The 24,947-nt window shown below is 41.2% G+C and overlaps 1 protein-coding gene across 2 annotated transcripts; it reads left to right on the top strand.

Moving 5' to 3' along the window:
- Positions 1 to 24,370, top strand: itgb1a (integrin, beta 1a). Of its 2 annotated transcripts, XM_004568512.3 has the most exons (17): positions 1 to 329; positions 15,660 to 15,726; positions 16,087 to 16,172; positions 16,604 to 16,835; positions 16,928 to 17,098; positions 17,454 to 17,692; positions 17,937 to 18,092; positions 18,185 to 18,280; positions 18,659 to 18,748; positions 19,002 to 19,142; positions 19,256 to 19,458; positions 19,574 to 19,812; positions 19,916 to 20,138; positions 20,839 to 21,071; positions 21,275 to 21,441; positions 22,784 to 22,861; positions 23,252 to 24,370. In XM_004568512.3, the coding sequence occupies exons 2-16, from the start codon at positions 15,660 to 15,662 to the stop codon at positions 22,859 to 22,861; spliced, it is 2,421 nt and encodes an 806-aa protein (XP_004568569.1). In that variant the 5' UTR covers positions 1 to 329; the 3' UTR covers positions 23,252 to 24,370. The 2 variants fall into 2 exon arrangements, with proteins under 2 accessions (XP_004568569.1, XP_004568570.1); XM_004568513.4 differs by lacking the exon at positions 22,784 to 22,861 and having other exon boundaries at positions 2 to 329.
- Positions 24,371 to 24,947: the final 577 nt, after the last annotated feature.

The following is a 24,947-nucleotide window of genomic DNA, read 5'->3' as shown; positions in this document are numbered from 1 at the left end:
GAACAGCGGCGGAGGACTGAGGATTTCACTCTTCGCTCGTCCCCTTCATTTAGTCCGCGGTAAAGAGGTCCGCCCAGGCAGTGTGCGGATACTGTCTCCCTCTCCAACTACCGAATATTTGGTTTTAAACATATATACTGCCGACATATTTCTCTGCAGAGAGGAATGAGCAGCAGGATAAATCTCCAGTGACTTTTCGGAGGAGAGAGTGGTCCCCGGTGCCAGCAGGGCAGATAGTTGCTGTCTGCCTGTGCCGCTGCTGCGGGCAGAGGACTACAAACGCTAGCTTACTTCTGCTTATGTCTCCTGTATGAAATAACAGCGCCAAGGTAAACTTCATTCGTTAATTTATTTCCTCTTTTTTCTTCTTTTTTCTTTATTTTTATAAACGTAACCAGCCCGGTTAAGTTTATACTGTCACTGTTACATTTTAATGGCAGGTATATAAAGTTTGTAACATTTTATTATTTTTCTCATCGCCCACGTTTTTTTTCACTGATACTTGAACCCGTTTGCAATAATCTAATCACGGGCATTGTGTTGTGGTTTAATTTGACATGACAGACATGCAGATTTAAAATGTAAAGATTCTGGCTGTTTATGGGGCATAGTTGTGGTTACTGGCCATGTGTCAGTGTGTTACATTGTCATTAATAGTCAAACTGAAGTGTACTAATGTGTTCGGTGTTGTGCCAGAAATCTGATCGTCAAAAAGTGATTTCCGGTATTTGCAAAAAAGTGATTAAATAATATTAAAATTAGATAGATGAGTTGTTGGCCTATGATATGCAAAACATGTGCCAAATGTATAATAATAGATGATATCATAATAAATGATATCATCTTCAGACACAAACAACATTCCTGTCACAAGGTAGAACATGCAATCAGTTTTTGGCAAAGTGACTAAAATGTATTCTTTATTTATCTAGTTAAAAAGTATCGTTGGCATTAAAAATGGCTTTTTAAAGAGAATTTGCAACAAATAAAACATAATAGTTCTACAAAGATATTTTAAGTGGCCACAAAGGTCTGAATTAGTTATAATGTAGGTACAATGTCACATAAAGTCATAACTTCCAAAACATTAATTTATTTATTTTATATAGAACCACTTTGTAAATACTGTTGACCTCAGTCTATTTACCAATATACGCAAAAAAACAAACAAACTGCTAAAAACCTAAAAACAGCTATAAGACTTTATAAGTGTTTACTGTCTGCTGCTTGTTGTTGCCCATGCAGTGCGTGATTGATAGGCTGAACAACTTCCATTTATTGAGTAACCCCCCAGTCATTTAAAGGAGAGCTGGAGAGTGAAGGCCTTGTAAATAATATAGCCCACTGCACTGAAACCACCACTAGGTAAAGATCCTAGAAGTTTAATCAGGAAAATGGAGGCAGGAAGAGAGACAAGGATGGAGGGAGTTTGGAGGGGGGAGGGGGTAGAAGGCAATATGAAGGAGGGTGATGGGGCTGGAGGAAGGACAGTAAGGACATGGGGGAGGAATGCTAACTGAGGAGGAGGGTAAATGTAGGACAATGAGGGGAGTTGTAGCCAGTAGCCACCAGCTGAATAGATGTGACCTCAGGTTCCCTGGGGAGCAGCTGCTGGGGGGTGGGGGTGGGGGGCTCCCAGCTGATTTATAATGCCACTTAGACTCAGAGCCACACCCAGGCGTTTCTTCTGGATGTGTGATGTTTCCCATGAACGTGAGTGCGTTTGTTTCTTTGTTGGGGAGTGGCACACACGTTATGTGCGAACTTGTTACACTGAGATAGATGCGATCAATGTGTGTGTTTGTGTTGCTCTGTGAGACATAAGTGATGAATGTGTACAATTGCCCCCTGCGAGACATGCTTTGTGCCGTAGGGGAACATTTCAAGCGGAAAGATGTAACGTGGCACAAATAATTGCCTTTTAAAGCCATTCACCTCAATTGCCTGCACACGTGCCCATCCTACCTTGAGTTTGAAAGCGGGTCAACAACCTGATGAGCTCTGAAACAGCGAGACATTCACATGCGATCAGCCAGCACCAACCTCAGCAGTCTTTTCTATAACAAGTGCTCTCCAACCTTATGAGATTTAAAAATCCTATAAGAGCAACAATTTCTAAACAATATAATCACTTTGATTTGTTGCCTTTACTGGGTGCCATTCTCTTAGCGCACAGTTTTTTGGCACAAATACATTTGTTCACTCATATTTTCACCACATTGAACGTCAGTGCACCTCTAGCCCCTTTTCTTCCCTGTTCTTTTTTTAGATGGGGTGCCTCCTCTTTCTAAAATCAGCCCCGGAAACACCAGGGAGGTATGAAGCGGTTAACACTGACCTCGGCTCTACAAGGTCTGCTGAGAAAATGAAGAATTTGTTCTGCTGGGAGTAAATGACAGCAGACATTTGCAGGGCTGTAAACTCTGTCATTCTTTGTTTATTATTGTGACAGCGTGAGTTTTTAACTGGAAGGCTCCGTGAGTTTGTGTAACTCACAAATAGAGGCAGTTTGTGTTTAGCAGGACAGAAAAATTACATGCGCTGTTTGCGCTGGGTTTCTTTGTCAGATAAGCAAATGTAAGGAAATGACAGGAAATGAGAGATGAGACAGCTATGGCGTGCAGTAAACATCCCCAACTGCACTCAAACTTGCAATTTTACAGCATTCCAAGTTTATTCCTTGTAATTTTAAAGAACATACTACGTCTTAGATTGCTGACATCTCACAGAGCAGCACGTTGGTACTTTAACTAATAATTGTTATTGACTGATCTGCAGGCATTTAACATGAGACTCTAAAGGTGTCATTTTAAATGTTAAAGCTCATGACAGTACAATTAGAACTGAACTGAACACCATTGCACGCTAGGAAAGTGTCTTCTCTATAAAAAAAAACAAAACATGGCACCACAGCTTTGGTTTGCAAATTTGAAGAAACAATAAGGCTTCTGGGACAGTGTCCTTTGAATAGATGAGACCAAAGCAGAGGTGTATGGCTGTAATGCAGAGCACCATGTGGCGAGAGCCAGTTTATCAGCACAAACACCTCATACCAACTATCAAGCATGGCTGTAAAGGAATGATGATTTGGGCTTGTTTTGCAGCTACAGCACTTGGGCACCTTGGAGTCATTGAGCTGACCATGAATGCCTATTTATAACATTTATAAGCATATTGCATTTTATAACTTTGGGGCCATCTGCCCAAAAGCCAAAATTGAAATAAAACTGGGTCCTGAAACACGACAGTGCTTCCAAGAGTCTACAATAAAGTGACTGAGTGTTGCAGTGGCCCAGTCGAGGTCCAGACGTCAATCCAACTGAAATGCTGCAATGGGACCTAAAGAGAGCTGTGCATGAACAAATACCCGTAAACCTCAATAAACTGTAGCAACGTAGGAAAGAAGAGAGCACCACAGCGATGCCAGAGACTGGCAGAAAACAATTCTTTCAACTTACTGCTGCTGAAGGTACAAGCTATTGAATTGTGGGCTGTACTTCATTTTTATACAAGCCCTCTAAATTTTGGCTTAAAAATGTGTTAAATAAATAATGGCACAGTATAATATGTGAAGTCTTTGTATTTACCTAATTTTAAGACACACTGGAAGGGTTGCACCAGAAGTGTTATTGCTGTGCCAGATATGCAGAGCCACCCACTGTGATGATCCATTGTGAATAAGGAAGCAGCCAAAAGAAATGTTTAACATAAAACCTTAAAATTAAAAGAGAGTCTACTTTTTTCTACCACAACAGTAGGAGATATTTAGGGGGTGCATTCTATTACAATATAATACAGCGGGTAACATCTGTTAAATGTATTGTATACAGAGGTTTTTGCAGGCTCTTAGCTACAGTTATTAAATAGTTAAACTGCTGACATCACAATCTGTCTTCGTGCTCAAGTCCTCTTTTGAGCAATAATCTCTCCCCATGTGTCTGTCTAAATCACATGTATGCATGAACACATAAAACAGGAACAATTTGAGCTGTGAAGTGTTTACTGCTCCAGTCTCTCCTGGAAGCAGAAGGGGAGGTCCTTCACTTTTAGTGTAAAGTATGAAGCTCTAATGAAAGACATCTGAGTGTCTTTAATGAGCTGTGGTTTCGAGCAGGCTCTCCATAGAAAAACAGTTGAGGTGTCCATGGGTGGCCTCATGCAGTGAAACCAAATGTCAAAGTTTCTTTATTACATGTGTCCGTCCACATATCTGTAAAAAAAACATGTAATGTCAGATTGCTGGTACTGTAGTTTCTTCCCTTTGAGTGTGTTCTCTTTGATTACCACCATGTAGTCTACATTCATAGCCTTGATTAAAATACCTAAACAGCGGCTGAATGTCCAGATGAACAGGATCAACAAAACTTTACTGTTTTTCAATCTGTCTGAGAGAATGACATCATCTGTGATTGAGTTACTACTGGACAACTGCCTCACTCTAGTATTGCAAGTAAGTCACTGACAATCAACTAGCTTCACACCTCCAGAACTAACATGCTGTTGTGTGAGTCCTTGATATCACCCAGCTGCTTCCCCAGAGAGGATCTCATGGTTATAGCCAGACATACTCAAGCACCACCTTCTTTGACTGCAGCTGGCAATGTTGGTCCTTTTTCTGTAACAAAGAGAATGTCAATCTCTTGGAATTGCTGCAATTGTCACATCTAGTGCATAGACCTGGAGAATTGACCTATTTCTAGTCAGCAGTTGCCCAGATTACTGACTCTACTGGAGAAATAATGTTTATTCCTGTCTCCATCCCAACAGACAATTCATTAATCATTTCACAGCTGCAAATATTTATGGGAGACTGCAGGCTGCTGTCAGCCCAGGTTCTGCTCTGATTTTTGTAGAATTAAAAAATGCTTCAGCTGTCAGTTAATTTCCAGTCGCTCCCTTTGGCTCCAGTGCTGCTGTTGTTTAAAGCAGTTTCCAAGTTTGTTTAGCTTCTTGCACAGTTCCGATTACAGTGATGGACTGGTTTAGGTTTAGATCAGACACGCTTCATTCAGAAAGTCAATAAGCTGCTGTTCTGGCAGATCACAACCATTTCACCTCTTTGTAGTAAAGTAGCCTTTTCCTGGCTCTCGCTTGTCATTAACTTTCTTTGTTCTCCTATTTCCCACTGAACATCCATATATGTCATGCCTGGCTGGTTTCCAGGCATATTGATGCAGGCTTCTTGTACGTTCTTTAGCTTCCTGTGTTTTAGAGCAGGAAGGACAGAGTCAGCAAAGACAGGGAGTTTGGAAGGGCTTATTGTACAGCTGCTCCCAGCTCCACAGACTGAGCCCAAGGCTCACACTGTCACAGCAAGATAACCCCACAAGATTTCCACAGCCATCCTACAGTTTAGACTGGTGGTTGGTAGTGGTAAAAACTGGACCCTCTTGCCTTGTCTCACTCTGCTTTTATAGCATTGCTGTAAATGGTAAAACAGATGGCTCCTTAAAACTAAACAAAGCTTGTCTTCTGTCAAACAAATCTGCCTTACTTCAACAGCAATTCTTTTTTCAAGAATGCTACAGAATAAAGTGTGTCGTTACTTCTACAGAAACAAGTATTAAATTGGTTATATGTTTGTAGGCTCGAGGGAGATTTATGATTAACTTTGTGTCAAACCAAAGAGAGATTGGAGAGGCCAGGCAGGGAGGACGAGTCCAAAATAACGTTAGCATTGCACAGCTATTTTCAACACAGGGATAGAGCCCTGAAAAGCGATATGGTCTTGGCCCTCCACCAAAGGCTGTGGCTGGGTTTCGATTGTTTCTACTTAGCTACCATGCGAGGACGTGATGTGATGAGATACAAACCCAGTTTGATGTGCACTTTTCTTTTTAAGAAAAAAAGAAACCAGTCCTATGAAAGTGTTATAGATTATCTGAGTGGAAAAGTCCTTCAAATGCAGTATCCCTTCTCAGAAGTATATCTTTAGCCTCTGTCACACACAAGGAGAATGTTGGCAGGGCTCAAGAGAGCATGCGTGGCTAAGTGTTTTGTGTGAAAAGCTGCAGCAGAATTTTTAAGGCCAGCAACAGGCTCTCTGTTGAATCGCTGATAAAACTGTTTTTTAGGCTGTAGCTATTATCCTTATTACTCTATTAAACTATCACACTGTGCATAATTACAGGTCTCTCAGGGAAATATTCTGGAAAACTTTGACATTGCCTGAAACACTTTTTAACAGGATTCCTGATTAAGAAAACAACTAGACGGCTTCTACCGGTATTATGTAAATGAGCTATCACCTTTAATAGCCAAAATGTGAGCAGCTGTTGTTATATAATGGCACATCACTGCTTTAAGCAAGGTGCTAGGGTTATAATGGCAAAAACAAATTCAAGGTTGGGTTTGCAGTGAAGCAGAAAGTGCATAAATACACATTTTTTCTTATTTACTCACTAAAGAAGATGCCTAAAATGCCACTGCCTGTAACTGTTAAGGTTTTTGAAATTATGTGCTCTTTGTCTTATACAAATCACATTAGTGCATTTCACTAGCATTTAAAGCTAGCTAATTTGAATGGAATTCAGTGACTGTTGCTGATATATGGACTGCTTTTAGCTACAGAAAATAACTCTTTCAACGGCTTTGAATTAATAAGTAAAGGAACCTGACTTATACTTATAAGTCCGATACCAGCACTAATATCTGGTGATTTAAAAATCAGATATATCAGCTGATACTGTCTCACTTAGTGAGTATGATAATAAAGTTTAATATTGTTTTTAGGCACAATAGGTGGATTACTCATGTACTCTCTTCAGGCTCTGCCTGGCTCTGCTTGGATCAGATGCTGCTTGTCATTGTGTTTCAAATGTGCTCCCAACAGGGAAGCTGCAGAGACAAACTATGCAGCATCAATAACATGGTTGCAGGGTGTTTTTCTTCTCTGAATTTGAATCTCTTAATTTATAAATGTAGATAAGAAATTATTGTCAAATAGCTAATACTGGCCGTTATAGGTCAGGATCTTAGCAAATCTGCGCATCACTATTATGCCGCTACAGTTTTTATGTTACAGTTACTGGGTAATTGTTGCTTCTGTCAGTTTCCTAGTTGAATATTCAGTATGCATTTTATATTACATATTTTACCCATAATCAATGAAAAACTTGTTAGCCGCTCTTAGAACCCCTGGATCGTTTTCTCGCAATGGGAAAATAGAAATGGAAGCTGAATATTGACTGTATGTTTTTCAGACTAAAAATGGGAAAGAAAACTCACTGCTCATCCCGTCTCATGCCTTTCAGCCTCACTCTTCGGGCCAGTTATTTTTAGTGTTTTTTCCATTTCTGGAAGCTGTTTCGCTTGAGGAATCGCACAGAACTAACATGCTGATGTAACGTGGAAACTATGACATTTCTCAGCCGCTGTCACCTGGAGTGTTTTACTCTTTTCTTCTGTGCAAAAATTCACATCGACTACTAAATTGGATTGTCTGCACTTATCAATCCCCTTGAAACAAAGAAGCACCAAAAGATATTGTATTTTGTCTCATTAGTATTATTTAGCGCACAGAGGCCCTTTTAAGCCAAAAATTGGATGGTGAGTGGGAGCACTTTAAGTATCAGATCCTCGTGGTCTCAGAGGGCAGCCTGATTCATTACTTTTGAGAGGGTCCTCCGGATGATGGTGGGGGTGGATAGAGACACAGGCAGACACTGTTTGGTATTCTCCTTCAGTTCTGTCCGGCGGCTTGTATGTCTCAGAGCTCAGACATGTTCCCCACTCCGCTGTGTTTGAAGGGTATGTGGAGTCAAAGGGGCCACCGGCTTGGCTCCACTCACAGCGGAGGGAGTGAACTGAGCGATTGTGCCGGGGATATGAGGGAGGAGGGAGGCAGCGCAAGGGAGTGCGTTAGGGAAATGAGGGAGAGAAAATGGGAGGGATGGGAGTATAGGATGCCAAAGATATGCCACAGGCAACTCTGGAAACTGAACACATGTTGGAATGCTGGAATTAAATATCAACTAAAAACTCCAAGCTATCAGTGTCTATGAAATGTATCAGTCTTAAGCTGTGAAGACCTGTTAAAAGTTACGTAATTGTCATTACCAATTAAAGTTAATGACAGTAAAAGTACAGTAAAAGTGCAAATGGAGGAGAGAGGATTAGGAGATACATGAGCAGAAGTAAAGTCTGTGGGATCCTTTCCTTTGGACTTGAGGCTACCCTTTTTCCTTTGAGCTGTGGACCGCCCTTTCCTGTTTTTCCTTCTTTTCCATTCCCTCTTTTCACAAACTTAGAAGAACAGCCTTTCTGAGGGAACCAAGCACCCAGCCTTTAGCCACAAAGAGAGCTGTGACTCTGAGCAGCAACCAGTTCTTTGCAGCTCCACTGTATGGTTTACCGTGTCTCCCTGTTTCTCTCCCTTGACTCCAGTGGTCATTATTCATGGCAGTGCTTGCTGAAGTAAGTAGTCCTAAGTACTTGCAAATGCAGCTCAGCTTGAAGGGAAGTAAATCCAGTCTTTTAAAGTAGCTCAATTAATTTATGCACCACAGATTTTCACGCAGGGATTCACCCCCCACTCACCTCAAGCTAATATCTGTTAACGTGATGTAAAAAAGTCATAAACAATATGTGCAGATGAGAAAAGTTGTGGAAAAATGGAAAAAGTGGGTTTGTAATCGGGTTTAATCAGGAAAATTGAGGCAGGAAGAGAGACAAGGATGGAGGGAGTTTGTTTATGCATCGTGGGTGTCACAACAGCTCACATTTCCCCAAAGTGCAGTAACAGTGTTATGGGTTACTATCCTGGTCAGGCAATGTTCAGGCTCTCTGGAATGCCTCAGCCCGTTTTAGTCACGCACCACAGCGTCTGCCATACATCACTTTCTCTTGCCAACTGATAGAGCCTTCAGAAGCCTACGAAACGCTGGGCTGCCACTAGTCACAGTTCAGGTGTGTGTGAAGAGTTAAATTTCCATGTATGTATGCAGACGTCTGAGTGGGGGAGAGACAGGGAGTTAAAGTAACTGCTCTTTCTGCTGTAGTCAGGGAATTTATCTATATTACCCTTTCCATCTACTCACACATTAAAGCACACACATGTCATTACATTTGTTACGTAATAACACATTACCAAGTTTGATTCATATATTTTTCATAGTAAAAATTACCAGGTTGTTTGTGAAAGCATACTTCTAGGTGTACGGTCTTTTCCAACCTCATGAATTTTGCAAAGTTAGCGCAAAGAGAATTATAGATGATAACGTGTTCTTAGCATTAGTTTGCATGTTCATAAAATCCTGGTTCCAGCATCCTGGTGCCTGGAACCAGTTCTCCCACACACCAGTGCAGGATAACGACAGTGTGTTAAAAGCCTGGTTTCCTAGGAACTTATAAATAATAATATGTGCTGCCGTTTATTTGCACAGCTTCTGTCCTTGTGGGTATGCTTTTTACATTTCACCATATCAAAACATGTCTGAGTGAATAGTAATAGTAATTCTCAAGCAATTTTATTAATTACAAAAATATGATTTGGTTTCTTCTTACAGCCTAACTGTGTTTCTCATCCTGTAGCAGCACCTGACAGATATAAGATTTTTAAGACCAATATCAATATGTTGTGATTTAAAAATCTGATATTCAGATATCCTAGTAAGTAGAGGAGACTCTACTTACTAGGGGGGGGATGAATTTAAAATAAAAAAGAATGCTTGGACACTACTAGCATAATGGACAAGTTTTTTGACGGGGCTCCAAGACAAATGCAAAGCAGAGGTTGAAACAGTATCCCATGGTTGTCTATGTTTTTAAACCCATTTTGCACGGAGAGACATTTTTTGAAAAGAGGTAGTGGTTTTACACATACACCCATATGGGTGTGTGTAAAACTACAATCTCTTTCAAAAAACAGAAAAAACAACCATTATTTTACGCTTGGAGGATGTGTTTTTGCAGGGGGAGTGGGGGGGGGGGGGGGGGGGGGGGGCATTTTATTGTAAAACAAAGGGGGGGCCTAACAAAAAAAGTTTGGGAACCACCGCGCTAACATTATACCAGCTAATGTTAGCTGTGACCTAGAAATCACATTTTCCCTTTCATAAACAATTTCAGTTTGTTTGAGTTTTGTCCGAAAGTGTCTGAAACCAACAATATAATTTCTACTTCAAAGACAGTTTCAGTAACACTGGCTTACTGACAGGAAAAGTTCATGATATCCTCAAGAATGCACCTCAGTATCGCAGAGCCATTGCAGGGGGGGCGCGGTATGAAAAGGGGAAAAAAAACGCTTGGACACTGCTAAGCCAAAGACTAGAAGCATGTCTTGGTGAAGCATATCTTCCCTTTGGTTTCACCTACACAAGTGCCAAGGTAGGTCTCCCCTGCATAATTGGGTCTCCCTTTATCGGAGCATGCGCTGGGCTGTTGAAATCACGGACAAACAGTATCCCACATTCTTGATTTTTAGTTCATAAACACTTGTTGTAATGACTAACTACTCCTGACATTTTGGAGATGTTAGCTCTTTATACAGTAAAGTTACGGTGGGATACAAATAATATCAGGCTGATCCTGCCACGATTTGTTCCCCCTGTCTAAGGCTATGTTCACACTGCAGGCAAAAGCGCATCAAATCCGATTTTTTTGACCCTATGCGACCCATATCCGATCATGGTGTGACAGTGTGAACAGCACAAATCCGATATTTTCAAATCCGATCTGGGTCACTTTCATATGTGGTCCTGAATCCGATACATATCCGATGTTTTAGAAAGCGACTGCTGTTTGAACGGTCATGTCGCATTAAATCCGTCTTTTACGTCACTGACACAAGACCGATGGAAATTATCAGCGCTGGAGAAGACATCACGAACGCTTCCTGGCCATCCAGTGTAGATGTAAGTGAAACTGTTGGGAAGACAACGCTGGAGAAACGTGAACATTTTATTTGTACTGTATAATCTGCAGATTCTGACAGAAATCTGCAACTATCCTTTGAAGCACCGCTCCTCTCTAAAACAGCAATAAGGATCATTATTAGGTGGTGGGAGGTTTGGAATCTTCTCTAACCCCTGTTCTCTGCGGCCTGCTGGAGCGGGGGGGCTAGGAGGAGGAGTTGGCCGTCCGACTGCGGTCTGGAGTGTGGGGCCTCCCTGCTGCTGCGGAGTCGGGGCAGTCTGCCTCTCCCCACCGCAGGGAAAAGGGTAACACCACCTGGGTCTGGGTGCAGTTACCCCCTCCAGGGGCAAGGGTACCTAGACCTGGTTCTTAGAGTACGCTTGGGGAGTGTGATCGTGTGTACAGCGTCTCTTTATGTCTGTCTCCACGTTGGTTGAGTGTGGAGTAAGTACATATGAGAGCATGAGGGTGGGAATGGATGTTTGTATATGTGTGTGCCTGTATGTCTGTGTCTATATGTCAGGTTGGGTATCAGACGCCACCTCTCTGGGGACATCTCAGGCCCTCCAAGGTATGGAGGCCTATCTCCCCCCACCACCACTTCCCCTGCCAGTGGCGGACTCCCTCAGGTGTCGGTGCGTTGGTGGTTCTTTGTGTCTGGGGATGGGCGTCCAGGTACACACCGGCTCACTCCTTGGCGGCCGCTTATCGGGGCCTGGAGCCTGGGGCTCGCTCGGGCCACTTCGGAGGTGGGGTGCCCCCGGCCTCTCGGCCTGGGGCTCGGTCACTCAGGCACGGCTGGCTGCCGGCGGAGCTCACGGGCGCGTCACTGCAACCCCCCCTGGCTTCTGCTCCGCGGCTGCTGAGTGAGCCCTCATCTGGGACTCTCCTCAGCTCTTTCTGGGACAGTGGCGCGGCTGCCCCTCTGTTGGTCTTTCTTGGTCTCTTGTGTTCTGGGGGCCTCTGGATGTCTGGAGTTTTGATCTCCTCCATGCCTGCTTCATGCCCTGGAGGACGGGGCTGTGGCCCCCCCACACCCTCTAGCAGATCATTACATGAAGGAACCTTTTAAAAAACAAAAAACAAGCGCGTCCATGCTCACAGGTGTACACACGGGTGATCACACCCACAAACTACACCCTTTTTGGCTCCTACCTCAAAGCACACTGTGTTCTGTTGATCTTATGTGCTGCACAATAATGTTTAATATTTAGTATTTACTGTCATATTCCCATATATCATTGTGATGTTGTTTATTCTATTACTCTTGTTCTCTTCTGCTTGTTTTCTTTTTTCTTTCTCAACAGGTGATCCAGGTGATTGATATATGCATTTTTTTTCTGATTCTGTTGGTTTTTGTCTTTTGCCCTTCTCCCCCGTCCCTCTTCTCGGCTGTTTCTCTTTCCCTCTTTCTTTCTCCCCTTCTTTCCCCCAGTCAAGTCTGTCCCGTATTCAGCAAGTGAAAATAAAATAAACAATAAAAGGTGAATCAAATGGACCATTATGGCAAGGCTGGGATGGTCAATTTGGTAAAGTAAATCCGTTGGGCATCTTTCTTTGCCTTTAGACAATAATTCTGATGGCAAAAGAGCCAAACGGGACAGGCAAAAGAAAAAAAAAAGGATCATTATTAGGTTATCTACATTATTATGTAAATAACAAAATAACTTAAAGCAAAAATTGGGAAACGTGAAGTCCGAAGTCTTTATATTAAGGGCCATCAGTCAAACAATATTGTTTGCTCTGGGTCTAAACAGAGCGCGTTGTGTGTGACGCCTTCTTTTGCGCATGCGGGCCGCTTTGAGCGTTCACACTAGAGCGCGTTTGCTGTCGCATTTTATTTGTAGTGTGAACGAGCAGACAAAAAAATCGGATTTGATCAAAAAATCGGAATTGAGCATTAAGACCTGCAGTGTGAACGTAGCCTAAATCACGGACAAACAGTATCTCACAGTTGTTTATGTTTTTAAACCCATTTTGCACAGAGAGGCATTTTTTGAAAAGTGTATTGATAGCAATGTTGAATATTATTACACAGGAAAAAAAAACAACTACACATAAAATAATCACACCGTGACGCCTCTGCCTTTCTAAATGGGGGTACAGTAACTGCGTGTGTGTATGTAAGCCTGTAAAAACTGAAGATAGATTAACATTTTGTCTCTATCTGCTATTCTGCAATTCATCTCATGTAAACAATAACGTGGCGCACAGTGTGATGTGAAAAAAGGCACATACCTTTGACGTTGTGTGACGAACTCTGTATTCCTCGTCCACACGTAAACGCAAAGAAGGAGTTTTAAAAAATCTCAGTTTTCGGTGATTCGAAACGCCGTTTACGTGTGGACGAAACAGCTGCATTTTCAAAAATACCTGTGTAGGTGTGGACGCAGCATAAAAGAGTTAGTAGTTTATTTTATTACTACCTGTAATTTATTGCAGATTACTTGTATTTGCTTAATTGTTTACTAAATGTTTGAGGTGTGAAATAAACCGCAATGGAGCAAAATATGGGTGTGTGTGGTTGGAGGATGTGTGCGGGGGGGGGGGGGGGGGGGGGGGCATCTTGGCTGCTTTCAGACCCATGAAACATAAGCATTTCCCCAAAAATTGTTGTGTAGTTTTTTGTTTTCTTATATTTACTCTGCTCAACTCTGCTTGGATCAGCTGACTGCCAGCAAGAAAAGTAAAGAGTAGTTGAAGGGTGTCTCTCCCATTTCTTTACCTGTTAAATTTTCATTTATCAGCAGTTACGCATGCAGACACCAATAGACCAGATGGCTAATATCAGCTGATAAATTGGTCTGATTGCATTCTACGCTGAATTTTATCATTTATGAATTGCATAAACTGCATTTCTGAAATGCAAACAGACAGATTACAGTTGAGTTTAAACATTCATGCTTATATAATAAACAACTTTCCACCAAGTATGTCCTACCTTATCAGTGGTGGGTTTTTGCTTTCGAAGTAATCATTTTTCTACCTTTTTATTTTACTAAAACATATAACAGTGTGTGAGGAAAAGCACCTGGAAATATTGACAAGTTATTTAGTTGATTTAGAAGTCTGGGAAGTCTGACGTTTCTGGATGACCTGTTCCTGAACCTTCCTTGGGCTGCTCTCAGTCTTCAGCTCTATATCCTACTGTAGTTATTTACTAAGCATTCCTCTGTACAGCTGCAAAGCTTCATGGGATTGAAGACAGCATGGTTATTTTTCTAACTTGACACCTGAAAAGAGTCTTATTGCCATTGTTTTTATTTGACTGCAAACAAGAAACATACACAGAAATATCATGTTTGTGAACCTCTTTGATTTTAAGATCAGGATTTTCACCTGAGTCACTTCTTTATCCTGTATACTGACTACACATAAACCAATCATTCGCAACATTTAAAGCTGGGTCATAGATCTGTATTCTACCATAGAAGATGCTATGGGATCTTTTTATTCTATTAAATGTCCAGCTCCAACACCAACTAGAACATGCTGCCCATGCCCAGCAGTGCCAAGCCAGCTGATCTAATCTGGGGGGCTGTAGACAGGCCGTCTGTCCCTCTGTGTCTGGATAAACGCACACACACATTCACACAAGTGCTTAGGAATGCATCAGTCAACACAGTGAACACTGAACATCAGAGCTTCCTTTAGCACAGTGTGAGGGAATGCAGTCTTTTATTGCAGCCTCCATGAATAGCCAGCAGCAGCCAGTAGTCTAAATAAGTTAAAATCAAAGTTTTGTGACTTTACCGCTGTCTGTCTGTCAGTCTCTAATTTGGATCCTTGACCTGTAGTGTGGTAGACTTCTATATTCTGAGAATATTTTAGCAATGACTCACCATCAGTTTGTGTTTTATGGTCAGATGGAGTGTTGGGTATACCTTCCACATGTTTTAGATTCAACATGATCTGATCCTTTGCTGGCTGGTGGTTGGTTGACAGTTCTGTCGAGGAGCTTTCTCAGCTGCGGCTGAGTAGGTCTGCCAGTAAGAGGTGCTGCGAATCTTAAAGAATGCCAGCACAAACTATATCTTAATATAATCATCGGTTATGCAGAATTTATAGTGACACAGAGGCATAAAAACGAAACACTGTGAAAACAGTAAAAAAAAAAACATAAAACGTAAAATACATAAAAATAAAGCCTGTAAACTCGAACTCAGCTGTTTTTAGCTAGGCTATGAGCTCGTGCCTACTTATTTGGGCATTAGCATGTTTGTTGCTAAAATAAGTTGTTGAGCATTTTAGCAGCTTTGAGCTATCTGTGATAAAATATGTCCACACACAGCAACTAGCCAACCAAATGGCCTGCAGTCAGACAGGGATCAATGTACACGACGACAGAGGGGATGACTCTAGGGAGCTGATGCTATTTACAGTAAAAGGAATTGTGGGAGAGAAATAAATAATAGGTACAGTCCAAGCTAAGGATGAGTTGATGTAATCTTGTGTGTGTGCGTGAGTGAAAGTGGTTTGATTTAAATGAGCGGCCTGTTACCCTATGACCATCTGAGAATAGCCAAGCACGCTATAACAGGATAATTTATTACCTCCAATTATAACCAAGCTATTTGCAGGTTTAATCTGTCATCTCTTGGACACTCGTTCTCACTCTTGTGGACCTTTTTATCCGTGGATATTATTAATTCAGACACTCAGGCCACCAAGCACACCAGATCCTGTTATTGGAAATAAAGGCACAGTCAAAATGGCATTGTGCTTTTCAAAACAGCAGTCGCTCTGTTTATGTCAAGACCAGAACACCTTGATGTATATATTTTTTCCCCTTGTGTGTTTTTCAGATGGACCTGAAGGTGATCTTGATATCTCTGTTGTTAGGAGTCTTTTGCTACTGTAATCCTCAGAAAGGTAAGATTTTCCTCTTGATATTTCCGTAGCATCCTTCATGTGTCCCAATTATATCATTTTGTTGATGTCAGCTCGTTTAGTAAACATGCAGTTTATTTTGATGAGTCCCACTGTGGCGAGGGAGGGTTAATGATGTTGCTGAGCAGAGCTCCACTTCAGCATCAGGGCATAGAGGATAATGGAAAAAATGGAATTATCCGTCTCTGTCTCCCATTACCATTGAGACGCGGAGTGTTGCAGAGGAACCGATTTGTAAGCGCGCAGGCGGGGGCTTAACAGGACTGCTTATTTTGCAGCGACTGCGCTATACCTCTCCTCCCTCTGACTCTGCTCTCTCTTCTCTCTTTGTTTTCCATCTAGAGGGGAACGAGTGCATCAGTGCCAATGCCAAACACTGTGGGGAATGCATCCAGGCTGGAGCCAAATGTGGCTGGTGTGAACAGGAAGTACGTGAACTGAAGTGGTCAGCTGTTTTCACTGCTGCGGAAGTGAAAACAGCTGTTAAGCCTAACATTATGTTTTATGTTAGGCTTATACTCTTTGTTATCTTTGAAACATCGATAGATTCGTCAATTCCCAAAGAGAAGGGTGGCATTTTTAGCAATCTTTTATATCAATGATATACAGAGGAGCAAGAAGCCAGTATTTTACACTCATCCAATTTACAAAGACTGCTCCTACCTAGGAGCGCAGGGTAGGCTGTAGTCTGTTATACTTTTCTAGTCTCCACTCTCTCTCTCCAAAGTGATCATTTGGCTTGTTGTACATTGTAGAACATCCTTGTTTACACATAACAAAGATGCCTACATATGAACAGATTTTAACTTGTTAAACTGACAGACTGCTCCTTTAATTCTCTCTGTGCTGCTGCTCTTAGAACTTCCTGAAACAGGGTGAAGCCTTGTCAACCCGTTGTGATGAGGTAGAGTCTTTAAAAGACAGGGGTTGTAATGATTCGCAAATTCAGAATCCAACCGGCAAGAAGTGGATCATCACAAACAAGCGTGTGACCAATCGCAAAAAGGTTACTGGGGTCGAAACCAATAAACCAAAGCCAGAGGAAATCACTCAGATCCAGCCCCAGAAACTCAGACTCAACCTTCGATCTGGTGAGAACATATTTTATACTGTTACTGGAAGTGCATCCAGGCTGGAGCAACCTCAGTTTTATTTAAACTTTAAATGTGATCTCTTTATGTAGGTCAGCCCCAGTCTTTTGACTTGAAGTTCAAACGAGCTGAAGATTATCCCATTGACCTGTACTACTTGATGGACCTGTCCTACTCAATGAAGGATGATCTGGAGAATGTCAAGAACCTGGGAACCAGTCTCATGTTGGAGATGAAAAAGATCACCAGTGACTTTCATATAGGTGGGGATTATCAATAACACCTGTTTAATTTTCTCACTATAAAATGTAATTACACAAGTAAAGAAAGACTTTTATAACTGCACAAATATACATTTGTAGCCCCCCTCAAAATTATAAAAATAAATAGATAGACAGTTTAGAGGTATACTCTTAAAGCAATTTTGAGGTTGGATGAAGTTCTTTTCAATTCAATTCAATTCTCATTTAAAAACAAGCAAAAAAAACAAACAACTAATCATATGCAGGATTAAAAGATAATCAGGCCGTTGTGCCTCACACCTAACCCCACAGTTACAGACATACGCATTGTCAAAGCAAACATCTAGTTTAGTTTAGTTTAAAATTTATTTTGCAGGTTTTGGTTCGTTTGTGGAGAAGACGGTCATGCCTTACATCAGCACCACTCCATCCAAGCTGCTAAACCCATGCACAGGGGACCAGAACTGCACCAGCCCCTTCAGCTACAAGAATGTCTTGAGTCTGACCAGTGACGGCAATATGTTCAACTCTCTGGTGGGCAAGCAGCAAATCTCAGGAAACCTGGACTCTCCAGAGGGGGGCTTTGACGCCATCATGCAAGTGGCTGTTTGCGGGGTAAGCATCAAGAAAAGGAAAGTGATCCTGTGGGAAATTTTCACTCTCAAGTAATTTTCCAGTCATTATGGGGCTTGCTTGGAGGGATATAGTGCCAGTAAAAGTGTTTAGATGTAGTGTCAAAAGGGTATTTTATGAGTGCTTGGTGTTTACAAGGAGATTTGTGGATGTAGTCAAAAGTTCATGTGTCACATATTAAGCTGTTCTGGTAATTACTTAATATATTTTCTTTTTTATTTATCAGAAGGAAATTGGCTGGAGGAATGTTACGCGTCTGCTGGTGTTCTCCACTGATGCCGGTTTCCACTTTGCTGGAGATGGCAAACTGGGAGGCATTGTACTGCCTAATGATGGAAAATGTCACTTGGAGGACAATGTGTACACAATGAGCCACTATTATGTAAGTAGTTCCTTTGTGCTTTGGTTGTTTTGTACAGGTTAGCTGTGTTGATTTTGTAAATATGGCTTTTTCTCTTCCTTGGTCTTTTTAAGGATTATCCCTCAATTGCTCACCTGGTCCAGAAGCTAAGCGACAACAACATTCAGACTATCTTTGCAGTCACAGAGGAGTTTCAGCCTGTGTACCAAGTTAGTTCTTCTTCTTGTTATCCCTGTGATACTCATTCACGTCTTTCTTCATTGTCATTTTTTAAGCATGCATGTGTTTGTCCAGTGCAACAAAAACATCTGCAAAAAGCTTAGCCATCTGCTAAGTTAAGACTACCATCCCCTTGAAGTTCTCATTATTTCTTGCTAACAAGCTGTTGCTTTTTAGGTCCACCTTTCGAAGTGTGAACACCCATCAAAGCAATAGTTGAAATTTGTGTGATCAGAATCTGCAATAAAATGGTTAAAATATTATTTTGTGGGCTGTAGTGTAAGTTGAAACAACTTGTGTCTCTTTCTGAGGCCACGAGATTAATAGAGTTCTGAAGTTTTGCTCTGAACATGCCTCTTCCTCCACAGGAACTGAAAAATCTGATACCAAAGTCTGCAGTGGGTACACTGTCTGCCAACTCCAGCAATGTAATCAACCTCATCATAGACGCTTACAATGTAAGTACATTGTTGAGATTTTTTGCTGTTAGCATAATGTCATAAAACTTTGATCAAGTTATCATTTCCTCATATGAACTCTGTTAAAATCTTGTAGCGATTACTGAGCTGGAACATTCCTTTTTTGTACTTGTATTCTCATTTAACCTACAGCCATGCCTTTGTGTGTTGTACTCTGTCAAAACAAAGCTACCAGATGAAATTCCAAAGCAGGAAAAAACCTTCATGTTGTTATGTTTTTGGTTTTTGGCAGTCTCTCTCATCTGAAGTTATTCTAGACAACAGCAAGCTCCCAGAGGGAGTGGAGATAGAATACAAATCACAGTGTAAGAACGGAGTGGTTAACGACAAGGACGATGGACGAAAGTGCTCCAATATCTCAATTGGAGATGAGGTGGGAAATACAGAATGACTTCTTGTTGTTGCAGTTCACAGTTCATATTTTCCATTTCAGTTTTCACACCATTCTTCTCTCATTTAGGCTTTCTTTCTTATTCCATTACTCAGGTCAACTTTAACATCACTGTGACATCTAAGGGCTGTCCAAATGAAGGCAAGAGTGAGACCATCAAGATAAAGCCCCTGGGATTCACAGAGGAGGTGGAGATTATCCTCAACTTCATCTGTGACTGTCAATGCCAGAATAACGATGTTGTTAAAAAAAGCGAAAAGTGCTCCTTAAATGGGACCTTTGAGTGTGGAGCGTGCAGGTAAGCCTTTAATTCAAAAGATATTTTGCTGAAAAATGCCATCGTTCACTTCTCGCCTTCGCATGTACTTGGACTTCTTTTAAAATGCATCACAACCTCCCCTTTATTGTCTCAGGTGTTTTGAAGGCCGTGTGGGTAGAAATTGCGAATGCAGCAGCAACGACATGGCTACAGACGACATGGATCAGACCTGCCGTAAAGACAACAGCACGGACATCTGCAGCAACAACGGAGAATGCGTGTGTGGCACATGCGAGTGCAAGAAGAGACCCAACCCAGAGGAAAGGTACAGCGGCCAGTTCTGCGAGTGTGACAACTTCAACTGTGATCGCTCTGAAAACAAACTGTGTGGAGGTGAGTGTGTCAATGTTACAGATTATATCTGTGGCTTCATTTAAGTGTTTAGGCCATTTACAGTATTTAATCACAATTTTCCTTTTTTAACTTTTTTCCTTAGGGAATGGACGATGTGTGTGCAGGGAGTGTATCTGCGACCCCATGTGGAGCGGTAGAGCCTGTGACTGTTCTCTGGACAACAGCACATGTTTGGCCACCAACAAGCAGATCTGTAACGGCAGAGGAAGATGTGAGTGTGGCGTTTGCAAGTGCACAGACCCCAAGTTCCAGGGTCCCACATGTGAAACCTGCCCTACCTGTCCAGGAGTCTGCGCTGAACACAAGTAAGTCTGATGTGTAGAAATAGTTCTGGTTTTGCATATATTTCATAGATGACAAGTTGTGTAAAATGTAAATAAAACCAGCATGCAATGATTTACAAACCCATATTTTATTTACTATAGAAAAGAAAAATATGTCTGATGTTTAAAAGAATATACTTATAAATCACAAGGCATCACAAGGTAATTAAAGGCTCAATTGGGAGTGCTGACAAGATACTGTAGTGATTGGTGCAGATATCTACAGCTTTACTACGGCTGTGAGTGCATGCTCACTGAAATTATTGCAAACCTCTACTGTGTGCATGCATTAAAATAATAGGTGATTGGCATGTGTGTTCCTGTTCAGCTGCTGAACACTTCTCTTTAAGTGTTTGCTCTCATAATGTCTCTGTACTATGCAAGTACATGTACGTAAATCAGCTTTGAGTAAAATCTGACTGCATATCCACTGCAAATAAGAACTTAGTAATAGCTGATCTGTCATATATTCATTGCTAATAATAACATGTCAACATATAACAAAAAAGATAACAAAAAAAAAGAAAATTATCAAAAATCTAAATAAAATATAGAAATAAGGCTACGTTAACTGACTCCATGACAACAAGGAGGTAGATGGGCTGCTGCAGTTGTTTCTTTTTTGTTGTCACGTGGCAAATCTAACTGAGTGTTTACTAACAACACTCCTTGTCCTTTCCAGACTGTGTGTCCAGTGCCGGGCGTTTGGCACCGGTGAGAAGATGAAAACATGCAAAGAGGAGTGCAGCTACTTTAACCTGATTACAGTGAAGGACAGGAACAAGCTGCCGCAGCCCAATGACTACCCTTACCCCGTGATGCACTGCAAGGAGAGGGATGCCAATGACTGCTGGTTCTACTATACCTACGCTGTCAACGACACGGAAAGGGAAGTCCATGTGGTCGACAAGCTGGGTAAGGAGAGGGCTGGGCTCACTGGGAACAGGGTGTGGAAGGTTTCTGTTACAGAAAAAGCTAATTACAGGGGCCATGGTGGTTGGCTTACAAAAATAGAGCTTTTGTTTACTCACATATAGCTGTGTGATGGTATGTTACTCCCATGGTGTTATTGCTGCACTGCGATTTCAAGCTGCCTGCTGAACCCTGCTCTTTTTCAGACTGCCCCTCCGGTCCTGACATCATCCCCATTGTGGCCGGCGTGGTCGCAGGCATTGTCCTCATTGGCTTAGCCCTGCTGCTGATCTGGAAGCTGCTGATGATCATCCACGACAGAAGAGAGTTCGCCAAGTTTGAAAAGGAGAAGATGAACGCCAAATGGGACACGGTGAGTGCCTGGAACAGGAAGTGGCTCTGTGAAAGACGAGCAGGATAAATGTTTTTGATTGTTTTAGTTTTGTTTTTTTTGGATGAGGTTAGTAAGTTAAATGTGGAAAACAGGTGTCAGTTGGCTGCTCAGCAACAGCAGCCGCTGTCAGAGAATTAAGTTGCGAAGATCATTGTTGTTTTTTAGCAACGGACGAGATTTGCAGACTTTTCGAAATCATTATGAAGTATCTTGTTCTCACTCTCCACCGTCCCACAGCTGCACACACAGACTGTATTTGTTGCTTTTGAGCGGAGCTCAAAATAAAGAGGGAAAAATGTTGAAGACTGTGTGGACTTTTTTGGGAATGCTATGCACTCTGAGCATAGCTGGACTTTTTCTGGGGAGTAGCCACAACTCCTCCCCTCCCTGCTTCTTCCACATCATCTGCCAATATCTATATAACAAAAATCTGGATTTCAGCATAATTCCATGTGCAGTAATATTCCCCCATCTAGTGGCAGGAGTTTGTCAAACCTGCAGTGAATAATGGGGTTGATGGTGCAGAGGTCTCTAATCAGCAGCAGTAAAGCTGCTCTGCATTTTGGGGTCTTTCTTATTCCCACAGGCAGCGTGGCCTAAAGCTCCACATCCCTGTAATATTGAAAAATAAGAGTGCATGTAATCCTGCTCCCTGACAAGATAAAAGGAAGACGTCTGTGTCAAATATCATACCCAGATGCTTTGTTTGATTTGTTTTTATCTTCATCCTATAATTTTTAGGTATCTATCATCAGTTATGATCTATTTATATATATATATATATTTATATATATATATATATATATATATATATATATATATATATTGTGTATATTGACATGATACAGTTGTATTTAAGCTGCAACAACACTTACATTCAGTACAGGTCTTTAGGTGCAATTGACAACGAAAATAAACATCACGGGTGCCCTTCATGTTTTTCTGTAAATGTTTTAATCTGATGGTAAGTTCTTTTTATCCTTTTATTTGAGAGGTGGGAAACTGCCAGACAGGGAGGGGAGGATTAAATGCTTCAGCACCTTCAGCACCTTCCGGTTAACCAAAAGCAAAAAGACAAGAAAGACTGCAAGTGAACAAGTGAATCATAGATGAGCTATGTTAGGAAAAATGCTTTGGTGGCTCATTGCTTAATAAGAGCTTCCAGCTAAATTCCTTCTATTTCACATGCTGTCTTTTCTTCTGTCACCGCACCTGATTCCTGCTTTTTCATTTTATCTCGCCTTTTGTATTTTTTTCTCTCCTGTACTGTCACTCTTTGTTTCCTCATTCATCTCTGCCCTGTGCTCATCTGCACCCATAGCAAGAGAACCCCATATACAAGAGTCCCATCAATCAGTTCCAGAACCCAAACTATGGACGTAAAGCTGCTGTTCTTTAAGTTTGTATTTCTTTTACTTTCCACTTGGTTTTCCCTGCACGGGCTGTTTATGTGTGTGCTGTGATCTCTCTCTCTCTCACCTGTCTTTTTAAAGACCTACAGACTCTGCAGCTACATTAAGAGTAGATTAATGAAGACTGCATGAACAGGCTGTGACAAGCAAAGTTGCTTGGTGATTTTTACCTTCTGGTGTTTAGTATGTGGTCACAAAAGCATGTCTGTTTGCAAAGTGTGATACAACAAAAACTGAAACTAAATTCTGTGAATATCCCAAGTTGTTGTATATTTAATCATAACCGGTGTTTTTGGAAGAATAACACACACACACACAAACATGCATGGTTTGATTGAGTTTTAGAATTTGACCAAATTTCAACTTTTCTTTTCCAGGGTGAAAATCCAATCTACAAAAGCGCCGTGACGACTGTGGTCAATCCCAAATATGAAGGCAAATGTTAGCTCCACAGTTCAGCTCTGCTATCAAGTATCCGACAGCCGCAGCCTTTACCGTAGCTTTGAGTTCTGACAGGAGCGTGCGGAGGAATTTATGTGCATTTTTTTTTCCTATTTGCTTTATCATTACAGTGTATACATTTGCCCACTGATTCAGTATTTTTACTAACACTTGATGATATGATTTTTATGCATTTGTTGTATTTTAGATGTACAGTATGTGTATATACTTTTAAGTTGCGTATTAGTTCTCCTGCCGCTGGACTGGTACGGGCAGAGGACTTGGCTTTTTTTTTAGCAACACAGCGTAGACGCCATGGATAATATAACACGTGCACAACACTCCTTCAGCTTCTGTCTGTCTCTACTCGTCTGACTCTGTCTGCACTGACCTCCTGTGAGTTTCTGTATGTTTGCTGACAGGGCCTGAGTTTAATATGTAAATTCTTGGCCATATCAGGACAGTATGCCGGTGTGTATATATCGAAAACAACTGCAATAGGAAGTACTGAGTAATGTTGAGCATTCGACTTAGATTAGGCTATTGCACAGTCTATTATACAGTATATATTATATTGAGTGCGGCGTAAGAACATCTAGTGATTCAAATATCATTAAAGGGAATGCATACCACTTGTTCAGATTTTGAAAATGTGGTGGTAATGAACAATCAATGGATTTTTATTACTATAAAATAAATTACTGGTTAACTAATGAGATATGATTGTATATGGTAAATGAAGTAACTTTGACACTCATTCTCAGGTCCTTTGCTGTCTTCTTTTCAAGTACACCAAACGCATGTCCTGTCAGTGAACTGGTGAAGTTGCCCATTTGATCCGATCGTGCTGGTTTGTTTTTGAGACTGTGAGGCTGAAACTGTCTTTGAAACGTCACATGAAGAACCTCTGAAATGTTTCCCAAACCCAAATGCCTCTGATACCACACTCAAGCCTTTTACAGTATTATTTTCAAAGTGCCTTTTATCTCAGTATCATGTTCTCCCACAGTGCTGTTTATGACTTATTTATTAAATAATGGACAAAAAAAAGTGTATTTTCTTTCTTTCAGGTGTTTCATTTGTGGAAGGGCTGTAAATACTGTTAGGTTCATAAAGTTTGTGGACGATAATTCAGTTTTTTTTAAGTTTGCATGTGTAAGCAATCACAGCAGAGTGTAAATGAAACAGTCAAGTCAATATGTGATGGAAGCGCAGACTTTCAGCTTTTCAGCTTGCATGAACTGTTTAGGAATTATGGACATTTTTATGCACAATCACAAAATTTCAGAGTCAAAAGTAATTGGGGAGTTGATTGAGAAGTATCAATCAACTGTGTTTTCTAATTAGTTTTTATTTTATTTTATTTCTTTTTTTTTATTTCAATTCAGTTTAGTTTCACAAAGGTTTGATATTTCTTCTATATTTTTATTTGAGTTTAGTTTTCCAAGTTCACAGTATCGTTTCAGTTAGTTTGAATTATTTTCCAAAATTCGAATTATCCCATCAGCTGCAAGCATCTTGGGATAGGCACCAGTTTAGCTCGGGTGTGAGCATTTGACCATATGCAATATAGCCGGAGAGCAATAGGCCTGGGTTCCGGTTTGACCCATGGCTCTTTGCTTCATGTCTTCC

Source organism: Maylandia zebra, linkage group LG9, assembly GCF_041146795.1.
Source record: "Maylandia zebra isolate NMK-2024a linkage group LG9, Mzebra_GT3a, whole genome shotgun sequence".
In the NCBI taxonomy this organism is placed as follows: Eukaryota; Metazoa; Chordata; class Actinopteri; order Cichliformes; family Cichlidae; genus Maylandia; species Maylandia zebra.
Note: the sequence above shows the minus strand (reverse complement) of the source record. Positions and strands in the feature narration are given on the sequence as shown.